Source organism: Protomyctophum parallelum (genome assembly GCF_964188405.1).
Source record: "Protomyctophum parallelum genome assembly, chromosome: 7".
Taxonomy (NCBI): domain Eukaryota; kingdom Metazoa; phylum Chordata; class Actinopteri; order Myctophiformes; family Myctophidae; genus Protomyctophum; species Protomyctophum parallelum.
The window spans coordinates 7,028,875-7,054,772 of NC_139705.1; the positions used below are offsets into that span (position 1 = coordinate 7,028,875).

The following is a 25,898-nucleotide window of genomic DNA, read 5'->3' on the forward strand; positions in this document are numbered from 1 at the left end:
AAAGATAACATCATTACACCGCTACTAGGTTTCCCACACAGTGAATGTGTGTCAATCATTGACTTTGGTTCCCAACATATCGTTGGGAATTTGATATATTATCGTCTGTCTATCAATGTTTACCTTCTTCAGCTGAAGCATTGACCTGGGCTGCCCTGCCCGCCGCTTTGACTAATCCTCCTAGACCTGAGAACAACAGAGGCTCCATCTCTGTCTCTGGTTAATCTGTCACTAAAACAGACATCCACATCCACCCACTGCTCTGCTAGACGGGGACGATAGGCGTTTCACAGATTTGCTATGGCTTATAAATAGTGGAAAGTTATTTCAGAAGACTATGCAAATACTTGACCTACCGTCTAAATACTATAACCATACATAAAAGAAGAGAATGTTGTTTGTTTGGTTAAAGTGTCTTCGGTATAGCTTTAATCCACTTAATGTTTCACGTCCCAACAGTCTTCACTGTCTGCATTCTAAGCAGGTCTAATGCAGTAAAGTTGACTCAGCCAAAAACAAAGAGAATGGATTTGCAAGAAGAAAAGGTTTTTAAGTTGTCTTGTCGTTTTATGAAATGATGTGTCTGAATGTAAGTCACTCTTATTGCCTTAAGGGCTCCTGGGCTATAAATTTGACCCATCAGTGTGCGTTGCTTTAAGTGCATACATGCACACTAGGGCGTATCCAATTTTCTACCTCTTGTCTTGACTGCTGACGAGTGTGCTGAAAATCCTTCAGCATGAATCATTCATCACAGGGAGCGGTGAGCTAAACATGGACAAAAGGAAAATGAAGGGAAAACAACACTGTGTCTTCCGCTTGAGTTCAGGAGCGCAAGCATAGTGCTTTACTATATCGGATACAGCTCAGAGCTTGCCGTTTGTAATTTCAGTATGCCAGTAATTTCAGTTATTGTGCACTTTTCTTGTGTGCCCAAGCTCTTGTGCACTTTTCTTGTGTGCCCAAGCTCTTGTGCACTTTTCTTGTGTGCCCAAGCTCTTGTGCACTTTTCTTGTGTGCCCAAGCTATTGTGCACTTTTCTTGTGTGCCCAAGCTATTGTGCACTTTTCTTGTGTGCCCAAGCTATTGTGCACTTTTCTTGTGTGCCCAAGCTATTGCACACTTTTTTTGTGTGTGCCCAAGCAATAGAGCGGCGCAGTCCCTCCCCCTTTCAGAACAACGAACGGCCCAGGAAATGAAAACGCAATGCATTTCCCCATAGGCAGTTTTTATTTAATTTATTTAGAGACCTTTTAAGCGTCGTACGAAGCCAACTCTTGTCTGCGTCGCTCTATTGTGCACTTTTCTTGTGTGCCCAAGCTATTGGACACTTTTCTTGTGTGCATAATATTCTATATTCTAATCTATATCCTATCATTTTGTAGCATTATTCCAGGTGAACACCACATTTCCATATAGTCATTTAATGTATAGATAATGATTCAATCAGGGCCGTACAGTATAGGTAAGTACTTTGCCATGTGACAAGAGTTCTGTACAAGAGGCCAGGTTTAAGGCCTAGGAAAGTCATTGAGGGGTACATGATGTAGATGAGGGTTCTTCCATGCCTTTGTTACTCACAAACAAATGGTGCAATTTCGAGTAGTTGACATTTTAACTTACATACATTGTTTTGCTTGGACTAAATCTGCCATTTAAGGATTTACATTTTATTACACTAGAATTTCGCGGCCGCTTTGCGGCCGCTCATCCCAGAGTTACGTTGCCGCGCACTATGGGAAGAAGGAAATTGCGGGAGTTGACTCCACATGTAGTAACGGATGGGTTATTAGTTGTTATTATGTGTCCTTATTAGTGTAGTGTAGTGTAGTCAACACGTTATGGCTCATACACACTGCCCGGTATTTGCTCCGATTATGCTGATCTGACGTTAAGTGGTGCCCAAAAGGTAGATCAGGATCTACCAGTATAGATCACAAAGGCTTTGCAATTAGACCACATGACATGGCCCTAAAAATATATATAATTTTAATATAAAAAACGATTTTTGCATCTGCCGCTTGAGATGACCTGAGATGACTTGATTGATTGACATAAAAAAGGGCCTGTCAGCTCAAACACACAATGCAATACTTGTTGTTGCGTACAATCATCAATACCAAAAATAAAATCCCTACCATTTCCATTCCCCCCCCTCTATTTCCCATTCCATGTGCGTTTGTGTTATAGTTCTCTGGCCTCTGTACTACTGCCACCTACCGTGTGTGTGTGTGTGTGTGTGTGTGTGTGTGTGTGTGTGTGTGTGTGTGTGTGTGTGTGTGTGTGTGTGTGTGTGTGTGTGTGTGTGTGTGTGTTTTGATGTGCAGGGCGTTGCTGAAAATAAGCACCTGTGCTCAGCTACTTCCCTGGGTAAATAAAGAATAAAAAAATGAAAGGTACCTCTGAAAACCTATAGAAGTCAGCCTGGTACAGACGAACGGGACACCACTGTATGTAGCCTATGAAAGGCTATTTTCAGCAATGGGATGATAGTTTTATTTGGTGGGTATATGAGCTCGACTCATTTTGAAAGTAGCTCTGAAGTAAAAAAAAGTGTGGGCAGCCCTGGTATAGATGATTATATATATATAGATTCATTCCGTGGGTAAATCCCTGTAGGCTACCCACATATTGGTAGCCTATATTAGCCCAATATTGGCGTTACGCATTTCACTTGAATAATGTTGTGTGCGCGCGTGCGGAGAAAGACAGTTATTTAATGAAACTCAAGATTATAACGTCCTGTCTCGCTGCCGCCGTGTATAGGCTGCACGGCTATTCCTGTGTGTGTGTGCGTGCGTGGCGTGGCAAGAGAGAGAGAGATCGTGGCTTCCAGGCGTGCGTGTGTGTGTGTGAGAGCAATCAAATTTACTCGGCACTGTCGGCAGTATGGCTGGCAGGCGAAATGGCGAATTCGAACGGTGTAATTGTAATAGTTTGGCACAAACCATGTAACTAAGAGATTCGCTGAGAGAGAGAAATTTTATATACAGAGATTTAGAAGGAATAAGCAAAATTGTGAGGCGAAAGTTCCTCTCGTTCCTCGTTTTTTTCTCCTGCGGAGTCCGGACAGTGGACAGGACTGTCAGGGAGACTCGGAGATCAGAGCAGCACAGGCTGAGAACTAGTAGCCAATTAAAAGACGGAGTAGTAGTTGCCAGGTTCGCGAATTGTAAGCGAGTCATAGTGTGTGTTGAATGGCATTTGAATGGCATTTGTGGGCTTGTGAATGAATTTTCTCACATGTAATTTGTGCTCACTTGCATAGACCTGGCAAATTTAGCGTGGTGAAAGGGCAACGGTGTTCCGGGGGTGTGGGTGCTTGGGGCGATAATGTTTGTAGTAAACAAATGCATTGCCGCCGTGAGTGTGGACGGGAGGCATCTTTGGTGGCACTGCAATGAACATTTGTTGGCGGGTGGTGTTGAGTGTGGTCGATGGGCGCGATAGGAGGAGATAGCGTTGCAACACTGCGAAGGGTAACTGTGACGTCACTGCCTGTGTGAGTGTGTGTGAGTGTAGTGTGTAAGATGGTGTTGCAACGACGTAGCTGTTGTGGCTTTGGGTTTCTTGTTCGGTACAAGTTCTCACTTGTTAACATAGATATCAGCACAAAAACCAATACAGCAGAAAATCTGATTCTGCACTCGCATACAGTAAACATTAATTGGCATATTATCACACAAGGTCAGCGCCCTTAAATGAGAGTGTCCTTACTGATCAACCCTATTTGTGTGAGAATGATAACATTGTCACTTCTGAAAATAGAGCTCCAACTTATTAAGTAACCTAAATTATTGTCTCCACCAGGCCGAAGGCATGTGGGGAGAGTATGTTTTGCACTCCGTCCGTCCGTCCGTCCGTCCGTCCGTGTGTGTGTCCGTGTGTCCGTCCGTCCGTCCGTGTGTCCGTGAGCAGCTAATCTCGGCCACCGTTAACCCGGTCGATGCCAAATTTTGCACACACACTCCCTGGATGCCAACGATGAACCTCTGCCCCAAACTTTCCAGAACGGCCTGTTATAGCGCCACCAGGAGGCCGCTTTGTGCAAAACAAGTTTTTGCACAGTACACCTACAGATTTTGTCCAAACATCACGCAAATTGGTACACAGTCTCTCTAGAGCCATTCAACGAAACAAGTCTTTCAGATTTCTCACACTCCATCCTGATTGGTTAAGATTGGCTTCCAAAGTTCACAGGAGTGCTCAGTTTCAAACAAAATGCTGCAAATCATGAACACATCGCGTGATTTCCGTGAAATTGTGCACCCACATTCCCACTAGGCCGAGGACGAAATGCCACATGAACAATTTCAACTCAGACTCAAGGTGGCGCTATAACTGGCCGAAAAGTGTTTTTACCTCTAACTGCACGGATCTGTGGATAACTTTGTATGCCAACTCCCTAGAGGCCAAGGAAAAACCTTTGCCTGGAATTTTTCACATCTGCTCTTTATAGCGCCACCAGGAGGCCGACATATGTAAAACACATTTTCTATTATTACTCCTTCAGATTTTATCCAAATTTCACGCAAATCGGTATACACTATCTCCATAGTCATGTGATCAACACGGAGCGGCACCATTTCCCATCTTCCATCCTGATTGGCTAAGATTGGCTTCCAAAGCTCACACGATTCGTCCATTTCGAAAAAAGGCCACAAATCACAAACACAGTGTGCAATTTCCGTTAAATTATACACGCACATTTTCACTAGGCCGAGGACGACATGCCACAATTTTTTCCTCAAAATCAGCCTCACGGTGGCGCTATAACAGGCCAATTCCTGTTTTTAGCTATAACTGCATCGATCTGTATACAACTTATGTATGCACACATGGAAAAACATTGTACCTGCATCCCTCCAACACGAACCTCTGGCCCAAATCTTCCTCAACAGCCTGTTATAGCGCCACCATGAGGCCACAACCTGACCTGCCCTGGTGGAGACCTGTGCCGATTGGCACTTTGTCTAGTTCATTCTCAAATGCTGCTAGTTTACCCAACCGAATTAACCACATAGAGCAGGGGTCCTCAACAGGCGGACCGCTGTCCACGACCGCTCCCCAGTGCCTCCCCAGTGTCTCCCCAGTGCCTCAGTCGACTATACAAATCCTTAGTCGGGGACAGCACTACAGCAGGATAGCTGTGGGTTAAGCCTCATTTCTACTGAGTTGCCTGCGCTGGTGTCACACGCCGAACATCGCAGATCTACAAGCTGTGTCGCAGCATGACTCATTATGACTGTGTTATTAATGTGTTTAGATTCCCCCCCATTACTGTAGCAATTACAGTAATGGGGCAGGGCAACAGGCCAGGATTCATTAGAGGGAGAGGGCAAAGGTGCTCTGTTAGCAACAGCTGAATGCTTCTAGGAACTGGCAGAGCGGAGCCTGGAAGATTAAGAAATAGTGATACTATTACTAATTATGTTTTCTCTGGACTGCATGGACTCCTGGATAACACCGTGTTGGATTAGAGTCTTCATACTGTATAGCTCCAAACCACATGAGAACACATGGTTGAAATGGAAAGACTACGGGAAAAAGGGAAGGGGTGAAATAATTCTATTCGTTCATATGGAAAATAGGTGAAAGTTGAACAAAAGAGATTGGGGGGAAAATATGCAGTTGGTATTCCAAGCTGGATATATATCCCCCGCCTCTACTGTACCTATGGCTGAACGAGGTGAGAGTTGAATGTGAAGTAGAGGGGAGAATAATGTAACCCCCCCCCCTAGTCACACACAATATATATGCAAATTTACACACATACAGATGAAGGCCTTGGTTGTGGTAGTTTTTTTTTATATATATATAAAGTATATTTATTGGTTTGAACAAATTTAAGGACAATAACCACAGACATTACACAACAAGAACATAATAACAAACAAGAAAAGAAAAGAAAGAAAGAAAAACAAAATAAAAAGATGGAATAAGAACAATGAACCATAATGACAATAAGTTGCTTTTGATAGACTCTCCCATTCAGAAAATGCATACATACAGTATACAGACAATACAGTTGTGGTAGGTTGGTTAACAAAATGTGGGCACACATGCTATAGATACTCAGCTCAGTGCCATGGCCAAGCACGACTGTGCAGTCTACCTCGACTGCACAGCCAGTCTGTGATGATGAAACTGTGTTTGGCCTGGGCACTGCCCAAGGGAGTGGGAGACCCTTGCTCTGTGATTAATGAGTGTGTGTGGCTCCGGCTGGTGAGTTCAGAAGCAGAGAGGGAGACAGTCAGTGTAGGTAGGAGCTCGGGGGAGAGAGAGAGAGAGAGAGAGAGAGAGAGAGAGAGAGAGAGAGATAGAGAGAGAGCGCCAGTCAGTGTAGGTAGGAGCTCAGGGGAGGGGGGAGAGAGAGAGAGAGAGAGAGAGATAGCGTTCATGAAAAAAATCAAAGGAAACAAATGTTTAAGAGCTTGTCTAAATAGCCTATCTACATGCTCACAACGTGCCTCTAAGGGTCACATTGTGAGCTTGTAGATCTGCTATCGTCACTAGTTTGGGGTCCCGGGGAAAACTTTTATTTTGGGCCTTGAGCTAAAACGTTTGGGAGCCACTGCTATAGATGACTGACAAGACTGACATCATGCGTAATAATACTGCATCTGTCCCTATAGTGTCATCTGCACTGGTGTTTGCGAGAGATGAATAGTGATTGGTGACTCCTGTTTTAGGTGATAAGGTGACCACCGGAAACTACGCCGCGGTGGTAACCAAACACATCTCTTGTTTGTACTAAACCACCTACAACTGGAGTATTTCTCACTTTTTTTTCCACTTGCAGTTGATCAGGAATTATTTTCTGGATCAATCCGAAAAGAAAAAAAAACGTCAAGTGTTTCTAAAGGTTTATTTCATAATAATATAGGAGAATTATATCAGACACACAGTCAGGTCACGGAGAGAAGATAGTGTAAAAGTGTACATCGTTGAGTACACTGTATAAAGGTTAGTTATAACTTATAGGGCTATTGAACTGAAGAAAGCTTTGCGAAGATGAAAGTGTTTTATACTAGATGTGCTTCCGCTCTGCCTTCTGACCTTCACTGTATACACTGCCGGAACTATGATTTTTGTTTTCATCTCTGACGTGCTTTGACATCTGAGATTCTGCCATTGCTGGTGACAGACACGGTATGGACAAAGTGTGTGATAACGCTCTCTATTAATTAAATTCCATATGATTGTGTTTGTGTAGTCGCTCATAAATGATAGAGATTTGTACCTCCTAATATCCTCAGCCAACCGTTCCTCACACAGTGTTTGGCCAGCAGGTGTGTAGTTATGAAATCTGATTGAACCCGGACATGTTAAGTACACCAAGGTTTTATGTTAGAAATGTTTAGTATGTGTCCCCAGCATGTAGAAACTGCCGGATGCTAACTTGCATACGGTATATGTTGAGCAATTTTCGTAATTGGCATATTTTGCCTTCTATAGGTTGTTAACCCATTCTGACCTGAGATCAGATTCTAAAAAATGTCAGTCGTCCTTCGATTTTTCAAAAAATAGCAGACCTACAAGCTCGTAGCGCGCCACTTGGTGGCGCGCTATGAGCTTGTAGATCTGCTATTTTTAAATGGCTAAAGCATAACATGATGCTAACACCAAAATGGGTTCCCGTTCAGAATGGGTTAATGGTAAGGTCACATATTATGCCAATTATGAAAATTGCTCAACATGCAATATGCAAGTTATGCAATATGCAAGTTAGCATCCGGCAGTTTCTCCATGCTGGGGACCCATACTAAACCTTTCTAACATAAAACCTTGGTGTACTTAACATGTCCGGGTTCACAATGGGGCTCTATGGGCTGGCTACTAGACTAATGGTAAATGGTGCATTTATATAGCGCCTTCATCCAAGGCGCTTTACATAGATTGTGCATTACATTCACCCATTCACACATGCATGCATACACCGATGGCGGCGGAAACCATGCAAGGCACCAACCAACACATCAGGAGCAATTAGGGGTTCAGTGTCTTGCTCAAGGACACTTCGACAGTAACTCTGGGGGAGCCCGGGATCGAACTGGCAACCTTGCGGTTACCATCCAGCCACTCTACCCCTGAGCCACCTAGATAGCACCATAGAGGATGTGTAAGGTTACAAATAATATATTCCCATCATTATGAGCTATTGCCTACTCCAGATGGCATGACATATACACACACACACACACACACACACACACACACACACACACACACACACACACACACACACACACACACACACACACACACACACACAGCCACACACACACACACAGCCCTGTTGCAATTTTAAGCTCGGGGGCATCTCCTACAGTAGATACAACCCACACAACCTTCTAATGAACAGAAAACGGTGAGAAAAATGATTCCCTCACGGTGTATCTGCTAGTTATTGGCATGTGTTGGACTGAACTCCCTCACTTTTTAAGTTACTATGTGTGTGGGTGGGTGGGTTTGTGGGTGGGTGGGTGGCTGGACGCGTCTGAGCACGAAAACAGCATGGTTGTTTTTCACCAACCTAACACACACAAACACACGCACATATTAACTGTATAATATGGTGATTTCGGGTGTGCCAGTACAGTACAGTGACAGTACAGTACAGTAACTCTGTCATTTCTCAACCGTTTCGGACGCGGGGCGGCTCGCCGGAATTGGGCCGGCACCCTGGGTGCGTTCCTGTGGGTCTGGAACTACCCCCCCCCCGGGGACCCCCACCCGGAGTTGCACCACTTACTTTTTAACCCATTCTGACCTGAGATCAGATTCATACGAGGTTTCCACTGGACACACACTGGTCTGATGACCCCATTCTGACCTGAGATCAGATTCTAAAAAATGTCAGTCGTTCTTCGATTTTTCAAAAAATAGCAGACCTACAAGCTCGTAGCGCGCCACTCGGTGGCGCGCTATGAGCTTGTAGATCTGCTATTTTTCAATAGCTAAAGCACGACATGATGCCGACACCAAAATGGGTGCCCGTTCAGAATGGGTTAAATGTGCAGGAACAAATAGTGTTCAAAAAACCCTACTACAGCCAAGGAACACTGGGTGTTTTGATGCATACTGCCAGTTTGATGTCTGTGAGTGGCTCTAACTTAGATGATAAAGATGGCCATGATCAATCACGTTGTGCCAATGGTCTTTTGGCAAAGTTTAACTATCTCTCCCAGTCTGTTAACCCACGCAGACATTGCCAAACCGACAAATCATTGGACATTTTCAAATTGGCCGAATGAAAGATTAATGAAACATTTTTGAAAGTGATAGTTCAACATTGAAACCCCCACAAGAAAGAAAAACGGTCTCTGTTGCTGTAATTCACAGAGAGTGGTCAGAACATGCTGTAGTTTGCTTCAGGCTGTTTGATGAGATGTGGATGGATGACTGTGCAATGCATGTTCACACTCCATACAATATCCACCCAGAAAGCTCTCGAGTAGGAAATATGACATGTTTTTTCAATGATTGATACAAATCTTTCCAAATACGTGTACAGTACAACGCAATTCCAGATGATTGATCGTGTGTGTGTGTGTGTGTGTGTGTGTGTGTGTGTGTGTGTGTGTGTGTGTGTGTGTGTGTGTGTGTGTGTGTGTGTGTGTGTGTGTGTGTGTGTGTGTGTGTGTGTGTGTGTGTGTGTGTGTGTGTGTGTGTGTGTGTGTGTGTGTGTGTGTGTGTGTGTGCGCGTGCCCCCACGGGTAATTTCTCTTGAGAATGGCTCACAATTTTTCGTGTTGTCTTTCCTCTTATTTGAAATTGCTTTCACATGCGTCTAGACAGTAGTTCGAGTGGCAGAATTGAAGAATTAAAATCGACCCACGGAATGACGGAAGACAGTGAATTGTGTTGTGTAAACCTTCTATAATACATAAATAACCCATTTTGGTGTCAGCATCATGTTATGCTTTAGCTATTGAAAAATAGCAGATCTACAAGCTCATATCGCGCCACCGAGTGGCGCGATACGAGCTTGTAGGTCTGCTATTTTTGAATAATCGAAGAACGACTGACATTTTTAGAATCTGATCTCAGGTCAGAATGGGTTCATCAGACCAGTGTGTGTCCAGTGGAAACCTCGTATGAATCTGATCCCAGGTCAGAATGGGATAACAGGTTTTTGGAGTGTACTATAATACTACGTCAACATTTGTGCCCGCGTGCTCCGCGCGCCCCTGGTACCGCCCAACTTGTACCTCAACGGCCCAGCCCAGGAGGGCCCAGGCGACCGAGCCTGGACCTCCCTGGCCCGGGGATGGACACACGCCCGCTGATCGGCCCAGTCGACTTCTATCATACATATTGTATACAAATATACGTAGGTGTCATATTCTATGGTGGTGGGTGCCGCAAATATCTATCTACAAGCTCAAGAAACGTTGCATGGCCACGTGTTGTGTGACAATGCACGAAACACAACGACACACAACGGCACAGTGCGACACTCGGAACACGGAGCACTGCAACACCTTGAGCTTGTATATCTGCTATATTCTTGCCCCTTTTGCCTGTCTGTAAAAAAACGACTATTAAGGACTGCCACCCCAATAGCAGCTTTTCAGTGCCTTCCGCCAGCTCTATTCATGATTTTAATTCATTCATTCATTTGAATGCCATCAGAAAAATCCGTGATATACACTATATATCTCATTTTAAAGTGGCAAGTATATAGTATTAGACACCCAGTCATGATGGTGGTGGTATAACGTCACCATTATGCCGATTTTGACCGAATTCCGAATCTGGCCGTCGTAATTTCTGGTTCAACAGTGTAAACATCCGCCATCTTTCTTCACTGGTGTGTTACAGTGATCTGTGCCCCCATTCCGTGCGATCATTGTTGTTTTTTTCTTCAGTCAAATTAAGCTCTAATCTAGCCCCAAATATCGTGAAGCGTGCATGCAAGGATTTCGGCCGGTTTTAGGTGGATGACGGCCGTTAGCAAAAAATGCTAAAAGATGAGAATTAATTTTAAACAAATCCCCTGATTATAGGGAATAAAACAATTGCGTCAACAGGAAGTCTAGATTAATTAATTCACTACGTCAAAAGCATCAACGGTAGTCTTAAGGGTTAAGGCAGCATTTACTACGGTGAAAGAAATTCAAATGCCCCTTTTCGATGCCATGCCCCAAGGCAGCAATCAGGAGAATTGCCTTCTTCCGAACTCTCCTGAACTTGAACGCAGCATTTTGCGTTAATTTGTCACTTGTAGCCTACTATGTGTTGAAAATTGAAATCCATGTTGTACACCACATTTTCAGTAGCTAAAGAGTGCTGGGGCCCCGCCCCGAAAATAGCTGATCTACACGCTCTCAACGTGAAGCGTTGAGAGCTTGTAATGTAGCCATGTAACGATATATCGTATATCTATATTAATCCCGACGATATGAATCGATTCATTGAAATAAAAAATTGATTTATTTTTAGTTTTAAGGGGGGGCTAGTGTGTGATGTGAGCTTTAGTCATATTCCATCATATTCAAGTGCTTTTGGAGAGAAATGATAGTCACTTTCAGTAGTAGAGCACTGTAGAGGGGAGCTGTGTGTGTCTGTGACTGTAGAGGGGAGCTGTGTGTGTCTGTGACTGTAGAGGGGAGCTGTGTGTGTCTGTGACTGTAGAGGGGAGCTGTGTGTGTCTGTGACTGTAGAGGGGAGCTGTGTGTGTCTGTGACTGTAGAGGGGAGCTGTGTGTGTCTGTGACTGTAGAGGGGAGCTGTGTGTGTCTGTGACTGTAGAGGGGAGCTGTGTGTGTCTGTGACTGTAGAGGGGAGCTGTGTGTGTCTGTGACTGTAGAGGGGAGCTGTGTGTGTCTGTGACTGTAGAGGGGAGCTGTCTGTGTCTGTGACTGTGCCCAGGTGATGATGGTCGTTGATGCTCATCAAGGAAGGCAATTATGTTTCTGCACTGTCAAAAGTAATGCTACTTCTTTTGCAATATAGTTACATAAAAAAACTCAGGGGGGAAGATAAATTATATAAAATTTAAAAAACGGTAATTTTTCTTTAATTTAAAAAAATATATATATCGTGAAAAATCGTATCGTGAACCTCATATCGTGATACGAATCGTATCGTGAGTTCAAGTTGAGTGAATCGTTACATGCCTAAATGTAGGTACTCCGTTTTCGATATTTCTTTTGCCAAGAATTCCAGCCCCCTGCCTCGCTAAACATTCTCCGCACGTCCCTGGCCCACAACACCGTGAACTATATAAACTAGGCATGACCCTCTGGGAAGCTCTGGCAGGATTCAGTCCCTGGCTAAAACGGGGGCACAATGTGTCTCCCAGAGTAGTGGATATTATTAAGTACTCCATCACTTCTTTGGCACACATGTTGGGTTCCAACCTCGCACATAAATCCCAGTTAATTTCCCCGCCGTGATTCGGAGTGAGTCGAACAAGTATACACGTGTTTACCTGCCCGTCCGTCCATCTGCCTCTCCGGCTGCAACTCCACGGTCCGCCGGTGGTTACATTTAAAACCGATGCGGTGGAACGACACATCTCCACAGATCCTTATCAGATTAATGGCGACAAATACCATTACAAATCTGCCGCCCCCTTTGCTTCCTCTCTCCTCCTCCCTCAACCATGTGCTGCGGTACACATTAATCAGTGGGCCAATGGAGATGTTTTTACGAAGCATTAATCACAGCTGAGGGAGAGCGAGAGTTTGACTGGGCACGGAAGGTGACAGGTTTGGACTCGGAATGGCAACCTATCTTTCATCTCCATCGCTCGGTGGGCAGGTATAATGAAGCTGTCTTTTGACAAAATGTTAATTTATTGGTTCGTTGTCTGTAGGCTCGGTGTCTCGGCAGGGAGATAAAGAAGCAAGTAGAGAAAGATAGATGGTGGTCTCTCGGCGACAAGGGTTGAGTGTCAATTCACTTCAGGATGTGTTGTATTTAAAATTCACACGCGGCAATGTCGGCACTGAGAAAATGTGTGATGACAGGATGAAGAATTAGGGTTGTCGCCCTGTCATAGGAATTGCCGTTTGTTTGTGCGTGTGTTTTGCATTGAAAGGGGATTGAGCGGAACCCAGATGGTTTTTTTTCCTGTTTTGAAAGCGGAAGCCCACCGCCCCCCCCTGCTATCGGTATCGGGTCATTTTGTCCCTCTGATGTGTGTGCTCGGCTTAATGGCCTCAGACATTAGTCAGCATTGTGCGCTGATGAAAAATGGTCCTTAACTGAAAAGATGTGAGCAGAGCATTATGGGGATGTCAATGGAAAGAAAAAAGGTTTTGTGAATGATCTTTTTGAGTACAGTATGTCGCCTGCCAATTTAACCCATTCTGACCGGGCAGGCGGGCACCCATTTTGGTGTTGGCATCATGTTATGCTTTAGCAGATCTACAAGCTCATATCGCGCCACCGAGTGGCGCGATATGAGCTTGTAGATCTGCTATTTTTTGAAAAATCGAAGAACGACTGACATTTTTTAGAATCTGATCTCAGGTCAGAATGGGTTCATCAGACCAGTGTGTGTCCGGCGGAAACCGCGTATGAATCTGATCTCAGGTCAGAATGGGTTAAAGGCTCACTGTGTATTAGTGTGTAAGTATATGAGATTTTCCACATGAGATCAAGAAGGGGAGGATTTTAGTTGATGACTGTACTGTGGCATTAGCTCAAGTTAAATGGATGGATTCCTCACCCTTTTAATAGCTTTATGTTTTGTGTTTTATGACCACATGAGGTTATGCAACCTCATTTACAGCTCGTGGCCTTCCTATGTCACGGCCCATTAGTGGAAATGTGCATAATCCATGTCAAAGCACTTTCTGAGTATGACCTTTCAACTCCCAAAGCTATTGTTTACTCTGTGCTAATGAGGCCATTAAATGCAAAGCTTGCCTTTAGTAAGTTAACAGACTGCCACAAAACAATTGTGGTTAAAGTACAATTAAGCAGTTCCAATTCAACTCCCGTGTTTGGCATTTGTTCATTATACCCCCCCCCCCCCCCCCCCCATTAATTATGAACTTAATAGGCTGTAATGATTTAATTTCAAACTGGTGCTGATACTAATATTGTTTAAATTAAAGCAGGAAGCAAATGATGTGGCTAAAACAATGTGGGCGTTTTGTGTGACAGCCAGCTTAGACAAATCATTCAGTTTATAAATTAGTTTGTGTTTATAAGTTACTTAGCATAATGTAATTACATTACAGTACTACAATTAGCATTAAAAAATGTATCGTAGTCTTCCGTCCTAGTATCTAGCCAATGTGTACTGTGTCCGTGCGTGCGTGCGTGCGTGCCTGCGGAGAGCTCGGTGACATGATAATGCTTGTTGTATCATGAGGACAAATGCCTCCACTTTGTGGATATAACCTTGCTGCACCGTTAGTTTTGTATCCTACATTTCTTTTTGTGTGGAGATAAATAAATCATTAAAATTATTACAAATGATTGCCTTTCATTCATTGTTGCCCTTGTTTGGATGAGCTTGTGCAACAATGAATACCCAGGCAATAGCATACCGTAGATACATTTAGAAAAAAATGGCATTAAGAAGTTGTATGCTTTCTGATGGACATTTTTTCCCCGCGTGTGGTTAAAGCACTGTGCTGAACTACTCAAAACCACAGCAGGATTGTGGATTCCCATAGAGCGAGAACAACCAAACGAATCAATATTTGTTCCTTCCCGAGCGGGTTTCTCCTCTCTGTGCTTGTCGTAACATTGCCTCCCTCCTTCTGTATCATTTCCTATAGTCTCCAGATTAGAGAGAGGAGAGAGGGAGAGAGAGCAGTGAAGTGGGTCACCCAATGAGCAAGGTGGAAGACTATAGCAAAGTGTAGCTATCATGCCATCTGTGAGCCAACGTGAGGCCTGTAATGGCCTGTAATGGCTGTAGTCCCAGCGCTCTGGGGAGCAATGCAAACCTGCGGGCAAAGAAACGCTCTCTGGATTTTGGGCCGAGGGACGGGTCAGGAAGACGAGCTGCTGTGGGCGTCCCGAGACTGAAGTGCTTCTCTCTACGCTATATCTGTACAGTACAGGAACGCCAAAAATTGAGCTATATGGTTCCTTTCTACTGTACAGGATGTATATGTATGCCCTACTGCTGTCACTTTATGTACAGGATACATGTATGCCCTGCTGCTGTCACTTTATGGGGTTCTATTTGCTAACAACACTCTGCTCAGGTTTGACAGTTTTGTGTGTGTGTGTGTGTGTGTGTGTGTGTGTGTGTGTGTGTGTGTGTGTGTGTGTGTGTGTGTGTGTGTGTGTGTGCGTGTGCGTGTGTGTGCGTGTGTGTGTGTGCGTGTGTGTGCGTGCGTGCAACACCAGTCCTATAATTGGATGTCTGTCTCTCTCTCTCTCCAATATGTGCGTCTCCATCCTATAGGGAACTATTATGGGACCCCAAAGCCCCCCGCTGAGCCCAGCCCGGTGCAGCCCGATCTGGTGGACCAGGTTCTGTTCGACGAGGAGTTTGACACCGAGGTCCAGCGGAAACGCACCACCTCCGTCAGTAAGATGGACCGGAAGGACAGCACCGCCGCCCCCGAAGAAGAGGAGGAGGAAGAGAAGCCCGTCATGGTCAACGGCTTGACTGGTGAGATTGAAGCGAACCGAATGTTCAGTCACTGTGACACATATTACCTTAAAAATGAAATAACAAGCTTCCTTCCCACTATAGCCCGGTGGCATCCATTCAGCTCTGGGGCTTAAATACAATTTATTCCAGATACCTTAAGTTACCTCCTAATTTAAAGTAGCCACGGTAGTTCATTATATCGTCCTAAAAAAATGCAAAACAGCACAGTCCCCCCCCTGTCCTCTCCTAAAATGTTCTCTGGGTCTCAAGACAGAAACTAGCTGTCCTGCACGTAATCCCTAACGGCTCCTACAGGTTTGGTCATGGTAGAACGAGGAGGAATGGCGTGTTCTCGGCATACAGTCCCTGTGGTGAAACTCCTCACTGTCGGGTGAAAATAATCCACTTTGACACGTACTCCACGTATTGGAGGAGACGTGATCGTCTGTGCTGTTCCTATAGGACCAACTGTAGGCGAAATGGTGACAAGGGACTAGAATACACGGTAACACTTTACAATAACAACCTGTTATAAAGCATTTATAAACATTTATAAGCAGTTTGTAGATGAGTAATCATGAACAGACTGTTTGTTGACATCCGTAAATGTTTACCTAAACATTTATAACAATGTGAATAGTTTACTACTTACTAATACCTTACTAATAACGTATAAATGATGTTTAAACTTAGTTATAAATGTTTAGGTAAACATTTACGGATGTCAACAATGATTGTTCATGATTATTACTCATCTACAACTGCTTATAAATGTTTATAAATGCTTTATAACAGGTCGTTATTGTAAAGTGTTACCCAAAACTAAACTAAGTTCTGGCTGAGATCATTAGGAGAAATCTTGTTTTTTTTATTTATTGTTCATATTTAGCCAAATGGACCCAGTAAGAAAGGGTCCATTTGTTTACAATAGTACACTTACAATAGTATATTACAAATGGATAACGTAACACTGAGATTTTACTGTGTGTGATAATACATTATACAATATCTACATAGTAGAAGGTATAATTATGTGGCAGTACAGTACACTCTGTGCAGGTTTGACCCCAAAAAGGTAAATGAACACAGATATAAAAACGGTGTGTGCTCTGTGGTGAGCAAGAGTTATTTACAGGTTGAAGACATTCTAACCTGGCAGCTAGGTCCTTGTTCATGGCTCTGATAGCCTGAAGGAAGAAAGCCGTTCTGTTGACCTTGTGACAGAGCAGGCACTCGCCTGAGCATCGCGGCACAGTCGGTCCACTGCTGTTGCTTCAGAATAATATTAGCTCCGTTCAAACACCTGGTGGTGTACTGTATGAGTCGGGAAGTCCTCATGGGGGTGCACTTGGCCGAGCGCACCTAGCCTTGGCTAATAAGCCAGACTAATATCACACAACGCTGTCGGCAGGCAATCTTTTTTTTCTTTTGCCAGCGGCTGATTCGGTCTGGCTTATTATAGCCAGGCTAGAGCGCACCACCCTCTGCAGGGCTCACTGGTTCCATCCAGGAAGAGCGATTTCCATTATCCCATTCTGACCTGAGATCAGATTCATACGAGGTTTCCACTGGGGACATACTGGTCTGATGAACCCATTCTGACCTGAGATCAGATTAAAAAAATGTCAGTCGTTCTTCGATTTTTTTCAAAAATAGCAGACCTACAAGCTCGTAGCGCGCCACTCGGTGGCGCGCTATGAGCTTGTAGATCTGCTATTTTTCAATAGGTAAAGCATAACATGATGCTGACACCAAAATGGGTGCCCGTTCAGAATGGGTTATGCATACCAGACGGTGATGGCCCCTGTCAGAATGCCCTGAGTTCTCAGGATCTTTTTGTGAGACCTTGGAAACGGAACTTCCAAGCCTGGGGCTGTGCTACAGGCAGGAGACTTGAGAGTTGACTACTATAAAACAATGTAGAATGAGAGAGAGAGAGATACGGTAGAGGAGACATCTTATTCATACTGTAGAAGCGTCATCGCTGTGACCTAGTGGCAAACAGAGTGATGATGGAGCCAAGTCAAGGAAAAAGCATTTAACGCGTTAAATTATTATTAGTTCACAAAATGCAGTATTGTTACTTTTGGCATCTCTTAGGTAGAATGTAGGATGAACTGTCTCTGAACTTGTGGGGAATGATGTACAACAAAAGGCCAGCGAAGAGTTATCATGCCTTAAGGGCAGTTTGATAATGACCATGCAATGCTGAGGACAGTGGTTTCTCTTCCAAAAGACATTCTCATCATTTTTTTCGAGTGCACAAACTCACGCATTTCACACACGGAATGCCGCCTGCGTCGCAAACCCACCGCGACGAGGTTCAGTTTATCAAGACTGCTTTTTGGCCACGGCCATTTGTCCTCCACTAATGCAGAAGTCCAAAGGTCCCATTTGCACAAAATAATAAAAGTGCTTTTCAATCAGCAACTGTCACTCTTTATCGCCGCCACGTCTTCACCCCCCCCCCCCCGGCCCCTGAAAAACGACCGGGAGCATTCGGAAGGCGCGACCGCGCCAGTTTGTAGACAGCCAGATAAAACACCTGCAGATAAGAGCTCATGCAAAGGTTGAAAGAAAATAAAGAATGATGAAGATTGCGCACACACGTACACGACGCACAACACACACATGCACACACACACACACACACACACACACACACACACACGCACACACAGCAGCCTCAATGATGCTAATAGGGTAGGGATGTGGCTGGTCTGAAACGCTGGTTAGTTCTGCCCTTGCCTGGGAGGCAGTTCCCCAGTACATCACTGCTGACATGCAAATCCTATGGCACTTGCTCTGTTTCCGTCTCTCTCTATCTCTCTCTGTGTGTAGTCTCTCTATCTCTGTCTACCTCCCTCCCTCTCTGCCCGATCCTCTCCCAGTGCATGTAACCGTCCAGCCAATGTATTCAGGTTCAGAGTTAGCCGTGAGCAGCAGTGGTATAGGTAAGGGAAAGAGATGCAAGGAGCCCAGCAGACCTCCAATGGCTCCACGCACTCACCTCCCATCACCCTCTCCTTTTTCTCTCTCCCCTACCACCACTACCACCACCACTACTCCCAACCCCTCCCTGTCCCCGTCTCCCTGCCCGTCTCGGTGTCTCCCTGCCGGGGACGCGCAGACCACAAGGACAAGGCGGAGTGGCGCAAGACGGTGCCCAGCTACAGCCAGTCGGCGGGGGTCATGGACCCGCGCACGTGGGGCACCCTGTCGCGGGACGAGAGCCAGGACCCCTTGCCCAAGAACTGGGAAATGGCCTACACGGAGACCGGCATGGTGTACTTCATAGAGTAAGTATAGCCTTTTTCTCTCTAGCTGCTAGCATGCTAGCTATTCTTTCTCATGTCTTTTATTTCACTCGCATTACATCAACTTTTTCTCTGGTCACATTTGGTGCTCTTCGGAGGTATGCGCTGTACCATGGTGAGCCAAATATCGTCTTGTCTGTCGGGGTGGAAACCTCGTAAGTCCAAAGCTGTTACTTTTCAGGATTCCAAAGGATTATATGGAGATGGGAGGTTTTCTGCCCGACAGCAATGTTATGTTGAAAGAGCTGCGCTCCCCACCCGCTGCGTTCCCCTGTACTGCAACAAGTTAGGTGTCAGCCAGTGGAAAACGTACAGGCTATTTTGTTGCTATTTTGTTGCCCCGAGGACGAGAGTTTCTTTAAAGGGACACTTCACCCTTTTTGTAAAAAGATATATGTTAATGACGTTTAGAAGCTTTACCCTGCGGGTCTTTATGTGTGTAATGTGTGGTTTTAGATATTTTAGAATGTAGCAGTGAGCCCAGTGTCTCTGATGTCATGGACACTGCCTGGGCTCACTTCCTTCCTGGACTACATGTTGTCTCAGTAAGACAGCTCTCCCCCTATCCACAATGAGGAGCAGTGCGCCAAAGAATGATGGGAATTGTAGTCCAGGAAGGTAGTCCATGACATCAGAGACACTGTGCTCACTGCTACAATCTAAAATAGCTAAAACCACATATTACACACATAAAGACCCCCAGGAAAGTGTTCTAAAGCTTCTAAACGTCATTAACATATTTTTTTTTTGCAAAAAGGGTGAAGTGTCCCTTTAAGCAGGCTTCAATATCCCTGGTTTTCATTTAAAGTACATTTTTGTGTGGGGTTTTTGTATTTATTTTTTATGTATTTCTTCATTGTTTCCTTTGGGTTCGTCGGTTTTGTTGGCTGGTGCTAAAAGAAGCATCTCGTCGTTGTTTACCTGGCCTGTTGTGTCAAGCAGGCAGTGGTGTTCGGCTGTTGACAGCGCCAGGTGCTGCGCCTCCACTAAATCAATAGCTCATTCTGGAGGCAGGAGAAGGAGAAGCAATTGGATAAATGAATCTTACGCTTGCTCTCTCTCTCTCTCTCTCACTCTCTGTCGTGCACTTTGCTCTGTATGAATCCAGCCAGCCATAGCTTTCTCTTAGTGTTTTTCCTTCACTTTTTCTCTCGCTGTCTTAAGTCCCACTCTCTCTGTTTATTTCTACTGTATGTCCCACACACCCCTTCTTGAACTCCCCGACCTTTCCACTGACCCCTGCCGTATTTCGCTATGTCTCACTTTATCCATCTCACTCTCTCGTCTCCTTCCCCCCCTCTCCATTTTGCCCTCACGTTCTCGTGTCCCCGTTCTCACTCCCCACCCACACCTTCCTCATCTTTCCCTTGTTTCTCCCATTCTCTTTCTGTCGTCTATATACCTCTCTGGCCTTAAGAGCTTTGTTAATAATTTCAAAGGCTTCCGCAAGAGAAGCCATTTGACCCCTAAAGGTACGGGGTTTGTGTTTTCAAAGAGCTTCACTGTGGGCACAGCGGTTTCCCCGGAGCCAACGCTGAAAAGCTGTCACCTTAGCTTAGCGCTAAGTGGTTTGTTTCTTTTCTCTGCTGAAGTCAAGTGTGCCTTTTTTTTTTGCTCCACAGTCACAACTCTAAGACCACCACCTGGCTGGATCCCCGCCTCGCCAAGAAGGCCAAACCCCCTGAGAAATGTGACGATGGAGGTGAGACAATGACATGCATTTATCTGGCCACACGAGGCTAAAGGATAGTTGACATGGGAGGATGCACTGCTGGTATTTAACCCATTCTGACCTGAGATCAGATTCATATACGAGGTTTCCGCCGGACACACACTGGTCTGATTAACTCCATTCTGACCTGAGATCGGATTCTAAAAAATGTCAGTCGTTCTTCGATTTTCCAAAAATATATATTTTTAAATAGCTAAAGCATTACGTAATGCTAACACCAAAATGGGTCCCCGTTCAGAATGGGTTTAAGGGGATAGCTTAACTTTTGAATTGTTCCTAACAATAATTCATCTAAAATGAATCTAAAACTTTAATATGTTATTAACAAGAGAGCTATAACTGTATAATGTTTTATATAATTGAAAAAGAATGTCAATACATATATTGTTTAAAAAAAGAAAGAAATATATCTAAAACCTTTGCTCGTTTCTGAATTATCTAAATGATTATCAAAATGTCCTGGTAGGTTGACGAACAGTGAAATTAAGAACCAACCAGCCAGTCAACAACCTTTTAAGGAAGACCGACGAGGAGGAGGTTGTTTCCAAATAACCTTTAATTTAATTTAGTCATCATTGTGTAGTTAAAAATATTGTATATTAAAGTGTAATCAAGCTTGATAATAATTGTCCCATAGTTGCATTTAGTGTGTTGTATTCACAGTTACAGTACTTTGGACAAGTAACAAAAAAAGAATAATCTGTCCTCTGTAATATTCAACTCCCAAACTATGCCCCGAGGCACTGCACTCAGACCCTGCCACTTCGTACATACAGACACTCTACCCACTGTGTAGTGGAGCGTGTGTGTGTGTGTGTGTGTGTGTTTGTGCCCGAGTGTTCCGCCTCGCTCTCTCTGGAGGAAGTGCTCACTAGCAGACAGCCATTAGGCAGCTGAACAGGTCCGGTCACAGCAGTGCCAGTGACACAGCGCAAACCCTCTCGCAAGCCTGCCGCCCCCCCACCCCCACCCTTCTCCCCCTAATAGCTTCTGGGACACATGCCGAGAGCTCATCACCAACAGCATCTCAGAAAGGCAATTCTGCCGGGCCCCATCTCGCTGGAAAGATCCCCCTCTGCACCGTGTGTGATCGTCAACAGCGGATGCCTGAGATCCCACACAGACAGACACACACGCACGCACGCTCTCTCACACACACACACACACACACACACACACACACACACACACACACACACGCACACGCACACACTCAAACACTCCCCCCACGGAGGATAGCCTATTATTTTCCAGCGAGGCTATAAGAACCCCAGCATATCTCACCCCACCTCCGTCTCTTTCATCCGCCCATAGCTTGTGTTAAGCCCCTAAAAGCAGGCTCCTGTACTATGCTGTAATAATATTGGTGTATGTGTTGCGCATACACAACGCGCCCCTGCATGGTGCATGCGGGGTGGAGCGCTAGTTTGTCTTCGTATATATAGCGTTTCTCCAAGCGGCCGTTGTAATTTTTTTTTGCATGTGCCCTCTTCTTCTTCCCTTGTCTGCTGTCTCTGCAGAGCTGCCCTACGGCTGGGAGAAGATCGAGGACCCCCAGTACGGCGTCTACTACGTGGAGTGAGTATTCTTCTCTTGCTGCCCGCGGGGGGGGGGAACCCCGCAGGCCTACAGCACCTATGTGATGTTAGACAGATACCGGGGTTAAAGAAAAATGCTTTTCATCTGTTAGCATCAATTGCTTCAGTTCAGGGCCTTGTATTACAGTTCAGAGATCCTCGGTCTTAACCCATTCTGACCTGAGATCAGATTCTAAAAATGTCTATTACATCCTGACAGTTTCATTATTAACCCATTCTGACCTGAGATCAGATTCTAAAAGTGTCTTCGATCTTTCAAAAATAGCAGACCTACAAGCTCGTATCGCGCCACTCGGTGGCGCGATATGAGCTTGTAGATCTGCTATTTTTCAATAGCTAAAGCACAACATGATGCTAACACCAAAATGGGTGCCCGGTCAGAAAGTTACGAATGGATAAAGTAACACTGAGAATTGTACTATGTAGAAGTGACTTAGGGAGACACTTTTTTGACCCGAGATCAGATTCTAAAAATGTCTCCTACGTACATCCTGACAGTTTTCTGAAAAAAGCTATGTTCTTCGATTTTTCAAAAATACACACACAAAGCATAACATAATGCTGACACCAAAAGGGGTTCCCGCCCCAAAATGGGTTAAGTGTGTTTAATAATGTGAATGGGATGCTGCATACAGTTATCAGAGGCTATATGCTGGAGCTACAGTATAATGCCGCAATACCGAATCAGGTAAGCTACATTATAGGTTACTTATGACATGATAAATAGATGAGAAGTTGCTAAGCACATGTGATGGTGTACGGTGTTATGCTGATAGTTAGTTTATATTTCCCAATGGCGCTGCAAAGAAGTGTTATACTGTATAGATAGATGCCATATGGGGGCCGTAGCCTCTTTCTGGTGTGTGTGTGTGTGTGTGTGTGTGTGTGTGTGTGTGTGTGTGTGTGTGTGTGTGTGTGGCGACTGTGGCTCAAGAGGTAGAGCAGGTCGTCCAATGATCCAAGGGTCCACCGAGTGGCGCGATACGAGCTTGTAGTTCTGCTATTTTTGAATAATCGAAGAACGACTGACATTTTTAGAATCTGATCTCAGGTCAGAATGGGTTAATCAGACCAGTGTGTGTCCAGTGGAAACCTCGTATGAATCTGATCTCAGGTCAGAATGGGATAAAGGTGCTATATACGTGCATGCATGCACATTATGGGTATTAGAGAGAGGAATGGAATGGATGCAACTTGGGAAAGTCAGTTGTCCTTGTGTGGCCCTGCGGGGAGCAATGCATGATGCAAGGGGAAGAATCTCCCTTGCATCAGATCAAAACGGTAGAGAACATTGAACGTTTGTGTGATTCTCTTGACGGCGTGGACAAAGAGAGACAAAGCGAGAGGGAGCGAGGGAGAATGAGAGAAAGACACCGCCGAGCCCTCTCCATCACCGCAGGCGGGAGGAAATCAGGCTCGCCGTGTTTCATGATGCAAGGAGGTCATGGAGAGGGAGCTGGCTTTCCCGTGGTTTGCTGCCGAGTCTCTCTGGTTTGCCGAGTTCCTTTTTTTTGGTTTGTTGAATGAACAGCAGAAATATGTTTTTTTTTGCAGTGCAACACAATGTCACAATTATCAGTGGCATGCACAGACATTTAGAGGGGCAGGTGCTCAAGTGAAAAAAAAGGGCACCTTGTGCAGCGCATTTTGGGGCGCCGGGAACCCATTTTGGTGCTTTAGCTATTGAAAAATAGCAGATCTACAAGCTCATAGCGCGCCACCGAGTGGCGCGCTACGAGCTTGTAGGTCTGCTATTTATTTTTATCGAAGAACCACTGACATATAGAAACATAGCTTTAGATTGTGGGGGCCTAAATAATATAGTAGAAGCGTTTTTTATCAAGATTTGATCAATGTCACCGCATGGTCCACACACTACAAATTAGGGAAAAAAAAAAAAAACGTATATTTTATATATATATATTTTTTTAGCACATTGCCAAAAGGGCAGGGGGTGCTCTAGCACCCCCTAGTGTCTATCTGTGCACGCCACTGACAGTAACAAAGAGAGGACAAAGAGAGGGAGAGTACTGTGTATATCTGTCCATATTCCATGACGATTCATTTTAGACATTTGCGACAGAGGCACAAACATACATTTCTTCTTGAATACGTGCAAAGGACAAATTGCACCTGTGTACCATCGGCATTGCTCGGCATGAGGCTGATTTCGCATCAATGCCTTTTAACCCATTCTGAACGGGCACCCATTTTGGTGTTGGCATCATATTATGCTTTAGCTATTGAAAAATAGCAGATCTACAAGCTCATATCGCGCCACCGAGTGGCGCGATACGAGCTTGTAGGTCTGCTATTTTTTTTTTTATCGAAGAACGACTGACATTTTTAGAATCTGATCTCGGGTCAGAATGGGTTAATCAGACCAGTGTGTGTCCAGTGGAAACCTCGTATGAATCTGATCTCAGGTCAGAATGGGTTAAAACAGTGGGTCCTGTGTTGCCGTCACAACTGTGTATGACCCATAGACTGTAAAAAATATGGACAAAGCGTTCCCCGGGTCTAACATGGACGTAGAATGAAGCCTATTATTCCTGCACTGTAAGTCGCCATCTTTCTAGATCCGTTTGGGCCCAGCTGGCCATTGGCTGGCTCCGTTTGGGCCCAGCTGGCCATTGGCTGCCCAGACAACAAGGCGGGACTTCCCCCCTTCTTCTCTGTTGGTTTTTATTTTGACTCGAGTGGGTGGGGACTCCCGCTCATAGACTGTAACGGTAGCCACGCCCCTCAGAACATACGCGGCTTTATGGTAATTTATTTTATAAATGGGACCATAATTTTCCAAAAAGAGTATTATGACATTAGAAATGAGACTTTAAACTAGTGACTGGAAGCAGAAAGTATTCATGACCATGTTTATTAAGGTAATACAGTCTAGGTGAAGTTGGGCCCAAATACATGGACTTCTATGGGGCTATGGGTTTTTTTGGGTCCAGTGACAGCGCCACAACAGGCCATTATATGAACTTTCAGGAGTTTCAGGCTTCACAAAATATCTGTCTGACTGCCCCCCTGGTATGACCGGTAAACTGGAGCAGTGTGATGTCGCTGAGCTACCTCCCTTGGATCAGCCACCTAAAGCCTAATTTCATATGTCTCAGAGCATTGTGAGACAAAGTATGAATTAGGCTTAACTCTGGTGTGCTGTCACTCTATGCGTAGCAAGAGATGGGTAGGTAGGTAGGTAAGGTAGAGGTGCAGTAGAGACAAGAAACCAGAATTTGTGGTCCCATTGTGTTAAAAAAAAAAACTAGCAGCTGCAGATTAAACGGTGTGCATGTTCTGCTCAATCTGCTCGCTGCACAGGCTGTTTTTAAAGATTTTTGTATTTTCTTTGTGAGGTGACAGTACTTCATTAGACCCCTTGGTGTGGTTGTTAATGTGCAATGATGTCTTTGTATTCAGGGTTTCCTCCTAGAGGCTGAAACCTTGACAGTCAAACGTGGCATTTGGCAACGAAAACAAACGGTGATATAGTGACCTCACAATATCATCCCCTCCCCTTAACCCAAGTCATTTATTTGATCAGAATTGAGAAATGAAAATAAACATGTAGGAGTCGAGCATGCACATTCAGTCCCTGAACATCGCAGAGATCTGGTCCGCCTCGAAAATGCGACTTCTGAAAACAAAATGTTAAATCTAAGCTGTCGCAGG

At 44.7% G+C, this 25,898-nt stretch overlaps 1 protein-coding gene across 1 annotated transcript in view; it reads left to right on the forward strand.

Annotated features, from left to right (window-relative positions):
* Positions 1-25,898, forward strand: part of magi3a (membrane associated guanylate kinase, WW and PDZ domain containing 3a) — a 209,401-nt gene that overhangs the window by 134,293 nt on the left and 49,210 nt on the right. The window contains exons 4-7 of the mRNA XM_083769595.1: positions 15,385-15,594; positions 18,707-18,875; positions 20,516-20,595; positions 22,146-22,203. Coding sequence (XP_083625721.1) covers positions 15,385-15,594; positions 18,707-18,875; positions 20,516-20,595; positions 22,146-22,203 — 517 coding nt within the window. The remainder of the gene's footprint in view (positions 1-15,384; positions 15,595-18,706; positions 18,876-20,515; positions 20,596-22,145; positions 22,204-25,898) is intronic.